General features: G+C 49.6%; 1 protein-coding gene across 1 annotated transcript; it reads right to left on the reverse strand.

Annotated features, from left to right (window-relative positions):
- LOC125593461 lies at positions 1-3,386 on the reverse strand. Its single transcript, XM_048770117.1, has one exon. The coding sequence runs from the start codon at positions 1,693-1,695 to the stop codon at positions 1,165-1,167; it is 531 nt and encodes a 176-aa protein (XP_048626074.1). The 5' UTR covers positions 1,696-3,386; the 3' UTR covers positions 1-1,164.
- Between the last annotated feature and the right edge of the window lie 2,952 nt (positions 3,387-6,338).

A 6,338-nucleotide genomic window follows, 5' to 3' on the forward strand; every position in this document is an offset into this window, starting at 1 on the left:
TGTGCCTTGTATTTACTCAGCCAATCCATTCCAAGGATCACATCGTATGATTTCACTGGGCAAACGACCAAGTCGGCTGGCATGTTCACTCCTCCGATCATCACAGAGACGTTTCGGATTTTCCCTGAAGTGTACATGATCTGACCACCAGTTGCTCGAACCAGTCTTACTTCTTCTTCTGGTTCTTTCTGGAATTCCCCAATTCCAATCATCTCGGGTTGCACAAAGCAGTGAGATGCACCAGAATCAAACAGAACATGGGTTGTCACTCCACCCATGACTAAGGTCCCTACATATTTACCCAGAACACTCAGGACCTACTCTACAAGCAAGCAATTTCACACAGAAATTCTTAGGGCAAAGGTGAGAGATAGGATGACTCACCAGTGATCGGACGAGACGTGCTTGGGTCCATTGACTCATCACCGATTGTGTACACCCGTGGCATGATGGCCTGCCTCTTCGCCGCCGGCTGAGGCCCATCACTCGGACGCTTCCCAGCAGATTGTGCGTCCTTTGGACACTGATTCTTGTAGTGCCCCGTTTCGCCGCAGTTGTAGCACACACGTTCCCCAGCACCCTTGTTCTAGCTCTTCGGTCTTAGATCTTCCTCAGGCCAATCACGCACCTTGTGATCCATACTTCCACAACGGTGACAAGCTCCCGTAGCAGCACGGCAGACACCAGAGTGCATCTTCCCGGAAGTCGAACAAACACGCTGCGACATGTTGCATTCGGCTTGCTGGAAGAGCCAGCCTTCACCGGCTTTTGATTCTTTCCCGCATGCTTACCAGGATGGACATGCGCCACTGTGCCAAACACCTTGGCTTCCTCACTGATTCCAGCTTCCTGTTCTGCGGCCTTTTCCAACAGTTCGGCCAAAGTATCATAGTTGCGGATATTACAACGATTTCGGAGATCAACCCTGAGTCCGCGCATGAATTTGCGGACCAAGGAGATTTCCGACTCAGCCTCACGCCCAGCATACTTCTTAAGGCTGTTGAACTCTGCTTCATACTCCCTTACAGTCATAGTTCCCTGTTCCAGTCTGAGAAAAGCTCCCTCGAGCTGATCAAATGCTTCCGGCGAAAAATACTTCCCACGGAATTCGGTCTTAAAGTTGGCCCACGTGCAATGCTCAGCACCAATCCGAGCCGCTACACCTCACCACCAGAGGTGCGCATCACCGTCCAAGTAGTGGACAGCAATGTCCTTCTTGTAAGCAAGAGGACAACAGATCGACTTAAAGTTCCGCCCTATCCTGTCAATCCATTGATCTGCTTCCTTTGGTTTGGAACCACCCGAAAAGAACTTTGCTCCCAGTTTCTGCATGTGGTCCATAACCTTGAGGTAAGACGGATTCCTAACAACGTGTGCCTCTTCTCCATCAGGCACCACGTTCTCCACTTCCTCCGCAACAGGTGGAGCCACTGGAGGTGCCGCCGCAGCAGGCAATCTTGCCAAGACTTGCGCCAAGATAGCCAAAATGGCTTCCAATCCAACCGGAGCAGCAGCAGCTCCAGCAGCAGCACCAGCCGCTGCAGCATTGTTCAAATTCGCTGCATTCTGAACAGCATTCCGAGCCTCTTCCGTACCAGCTTCATTCCTGGCCACGTTGCTCGCAGACCCCTCAGCGGTCTCATTCACAGTCCTTCTTGTGTTACAGTTACTTTTTGTCCTCTGAAACAAGATCATAGGCAAGTTAGTCAAAACTAACTTGGGATCAGGACTCGGAACACAAAATTTACCGCGAGACGTTAGGCTTGGAAGGATGGTTTGCCCCAATAACCCACTATACTTAGATTGTCCTAGAACTCGACTCTGCTCTGATACCACTTGAAAGGACCCGACCCATTTTTTCGTAACATCAGTACGAGTCTTGCTCGACTTCCTCGATCAGACTTGGGCCGTTTTCATATTTTTTCCTTACTTAGAATTATTTCAGAGTGTTAGTTCTTTTTCAGACAGTCAAGTAAAGCATAATACGATTTGAATAGATAATATGTGGTTCGAGTTAACAAGTCAGTTTGCTATAGGCTATTACATGTTAATCTCGTCCTATATCTACCCAAACCCACCATCCTTCCTTCCTGCCCTTGTCTTGCGTTCAAGCTATGTCTTTACCCTTTCGGGTCTGGTCCTGATCTGCATCCAAACAAGGAGGCATAAGAAAACAGTACGCTTAGTGAGAGCGGTCATTCCGTCCCGAGTGAGAGCAATCGAGTCAATCAGTCAATAAACGGATATGCTTATCATTAGTCAGTTACTTAGCCGACGCAATCGTTCCAAGCCAGCGCGCTATCAGATTCAGTCAAGCCCTAGCAGGCCAATACGGCTCTAGGCGCATGATCTGATCCAGATGCGTCGATGGAGGGAACCGACTGTTCGGACCAAGCCAGAACTTAGCAGATAATTCGAATTATACAAGCAATCAGTACATAGAACATTCCTATCAATCAGACTACGATTCAGTACGATAGGCTACGGTCACGCACTCACCTTTGTCTTAGAGTCGGTTTGTTCTGTTTGATTCGGTCTCTTCTGACACCTCTTGAGCGGGTTCAGTCGGATCTTCGAACGTTCAGACAGTCGGATTCACCCCACAGACGATCGTTCTTGACTCGGACTTGATCAATCCAGCCAAATATCGAAAACTCTCTCTTAATCGGACTTTTCTCTTTATGAGTTTCTCTCTGGTTCTTTCTTTCTGTTTCCCGTACATAAATTGCTGAATAAGACAAAGGAGACGATTAAAATGGGCAGTTGGGCGGTTTAGGCCCGAGAAAACTACCAAGTTAACCATTCCCGCTTATTTTACACGCGGCTCTTAATCCGTAACCGCCACCCCGCACGCCAAAGCGTTCCAGTGCGAGTTTTTCCCCTTTTCGGACTTTAACTGTTCCCGCCAGTTTTACTTAGACGGAACTCGAGCTAGAGCTGACTGATCCAGTCGACAACCGCCTTGTCCGAATCAGACTGATACTACTAAATCAGCTCATCTCAGCTTAGCCGACAGTCTTAACCGCCTTGTCTGATTTCCGGCAATCGCTGTCTGGCCGACAATTTCAACCGTCTTGTCCGAATCCAACAACACTTGTCCGGATCCGACCATCGCTGTCCGAACATTCCGCTTTGTCTGGATTTTCATCGAGTTGTCCGAACATCCTGAGTTTCAAAAAACCGAACGGCCTGTCCAATAACCCGAGCGTAAAATCGACTGATGGAGCTTTGTTTGGCTCAAAAACAGATCCGTTCCTAGCTTTAATCGGGTACATGGTTCCGCTCTAGTCGCTACTAATCAGGCCCCGATCCAAGTTCTCCCATCCACCCACGGAAAGTCCTTCGAACTCTGATCAGCTCTTTCTAGCATCATCCAATCCATTCAGTACGTTCTCACAGTTCAGCCAGTCAGTCCTCAGATCATCCTAACATCGATCTTCGGAACACGGTCGCTACAGTATCCCTGGAGAGACGAGTGTGTGGTCTAGATACTTCACTTAGCGTAATCCTCCACCGATTTGTTTTCTTGCACCACAACCACAGGTCCACAAATGGCAACATAGCTGAAAGAGACAACACTTCAAAGTTGAGCTTGTGAAGAAGACTCATTGGTTTATCTTGAAATTCATTAACTCTAAGCTGATGTAACAGTGTTTATTTCGAAGTTTTGTAACCACATTCATATCGACTTTGTGTAACCACATGATCACACAATGAAAAAATTCAACTTATTTGTAATAAACGAGATATAAAACAGAGTATTACCAAACAACTGTAGAGGATGGATTTGACCATCCCACAAGGCCCGAGGAATAGAAAGGCCTGGCACAGATTAGGTAGAGCGACGGCCCGATCGGTCGGCTCAAGAGTCAGGTCTCTCGGCTTGACTCTTGAGTGCTTTTAGTCGATCATCATCGACTGAAGTACATTCGGCTCAGCGGCTGCTCGGACGCCTACGGGCTTCTCGGCCCAGCAGAGGAGGCCCACCAAGATGGCGTAAATTAGGTCAAGGACGAGGCATCAGGACGTCTATATAAGGGAAAGGGGGGACAACGAGAGAAGGATCCGAAATCACTGACTAACACTTGGCGGCTAGATTAGGGTTTTCACCTTTGCTTCATCTCGCCGTTAGTTGTACTTTTCCGGTATCTCATCGAGCCACCGACTTCCTTTATGTCGCACTCTCTTCTTTTCCTTTGTAACCGACTGAACGTTTTTCTCCGACCATTAATATGACGTCTTTGTTTAAACCCACATCTTATTTATTACCGTTTTCCGATCAAACAGTTGCCGCCCACCGTAGGGCCACTAGCCGCCAAGTGTCTATGGAAACTATCCTGGCACGCCTCGCCCAACTCCACTTCCCCATCCTGCGTCTATGGAAACTATCCTGGCACGCCTCGCCCAACAAGAAGCGGCGCAGAAGGCAGCAGTTGACCAAATCACGGCGATAGCAAAGATCCTTGCCCCTCTCGCTGCAAACGCCGAAGCTTCAACGGCGCAGTATCGTCGACACCTGTTCGCCACAGAACGAACCACCGACTTAGCACCTACGCGGGATAATGATAACCAAAGCGCCGGTAACGACACCAACGCGCATACCGCAAGGGAACTAGCCGCGTTGAAAGAGTCGGTCCTCGATATCAATTCGAAGATCCACCAGGTGACGACGTCCGCGCCCCAAATCGAGCATGTACTCGCGGAATCTCTTCGTACACCCTTCACGCAAAAGGTTACCGGCGTGCGGCTACAGAAGATGGAGAAACTCCGTCTTCCAACCTTCAAAGGTCTCTCTGACCCTTCTACTCAAGTCATCTCTTTCAACATAGCGATGCGACGCGCAAACCTGACCGACGAAGACAAAGACGCTGGCTTTTGCCAACTCTTCGTCGAAACCCTAGAAGGACCGGCCCTTACTTGGTTCACCGGCCTCAGAGAGAACTCCGTCGACTGTTTCCACGACCTCTCGACGGCTTTCCTTAAGAACTATATCATGTTCACCAACCAGGAAGCGACCGTGTCAGATTTTTGGAACCTCACTCACGCCAACGACCAAAGCCTCCGCGACTTCATGGAGAAATTCAAAGCTATTGTCTCGAAGATTGATATTTCCGACCATATCGCCGTCGAATCTTTGATGAACACCTTGCACGTCGACTCCACATTCCGCCAGGATCTCTACCGATATCCGACAAAATCTGTCTCCGACGCCATCGCTCGCTCGCACAACTTTATCCGCATGGAAGAAGACACCAGAGCAAAATTCACAAAAGAAGCAGCGGTGAGACAGCGATCCTCCCGAACAAATGACACCCGCCCCAAGCCCCGCCAGCACTCGTCCGGTGGAAATACCACTCAGAAGCGAGGCTACGTTAGCTCGGTCGATGATGAGGAATCTCCAAAATCAGCAGCCATCACGCGAGAGAAAGGCTGGAACAACTGGGATCGAGACTCCGCTCCGAAGCAGTCAACCTCATCCGAACCAGCGAGTTCAAACTCCGAGGAGCCAAAAAAATGGTGCCTCTACCACAAAAGGGATTCCCATGACACGAAGGAATGCAAGGTCCTCATCGGGCAGTTTTTCGACGGGATCACTAATGGGACAATCCAAATGCCCACTTCTCCTACGACACCGAAAAACACTAACAGCTGGAGTAAGAACAAGGAGAAGAAGGCACAGAAGTCTCAAAAGAACACGGCCCCGAGCGAGGAAAGAGCAAGCCCTAAGCGCACTCCCGTCAACAACGTCGGCCCCGCCAACGATTCATCAGAAGACGAACACCCGCGTCGCCGGCGACGAGTGGAAGTCATACTCTCTCGCCCTTGCGACTCCTCTGACGACGACGTCCCGACAGTGAAACCAGATATGCGCGTTAAATTGGATAGCAAAGATAAGCAGTCCCTCGCTCCCTCGAAAACAGATAACGACCTGCGCATTCTATTGAAGCGAAAAAGCGCCTGAACGAAAACACAGGAACCGCAGACCTCCGTGCGACCATCTCCAAATGCAACACTCGGAGAGTCGGTCAAACTGGCGACCTTCGTGACCAGCTCAATTCGAAGGCAGACGACCTGCGAATCCAACTCAACCGTTCGAAAGGGTCCGATCTGCGACGACGTCTCGAATCAAAAAAGAAACAGCTCGCAGAAACTCTTACATTCGAGAACACAACTGACGATTTGAGGAAGCAACTCGAATCAATGCGAGCTACCCGAGCCCCGCACATTAGTGTCATAATGGGCGGATCACCGCCTTGCGGTGACTCGGTTCGAGCCGTCAAAGATTACAAACGTCAAGCAACCACCTCTCAGAAGTGGCCTTCTCCAGTCGAAAATGA

Source organism: Brassica napus, chromosome C9 (assembly GCF_020379485.1).
Source record: "Brassica napus cultivar Da-Ae chromosome C9, Da-Ae, whole genome shotgun sequence".
Lineage (NCBI taxonomy): Eukaryota > Viridiplantae > Streptophyta > Magnoliopsida > Brassicales > Brassicaceae > Brassica > Brassica napus.

What these genes read in the sequence shown, in the direction of transcription:
- LOC125593461 (XM_048770117.1), bottom strand. Translation starts at nt 1,695, where the DNA reads ATGATCTTGTTTCAGAGGACAAAAAGTAACTGTAACACAAGAAGGACT.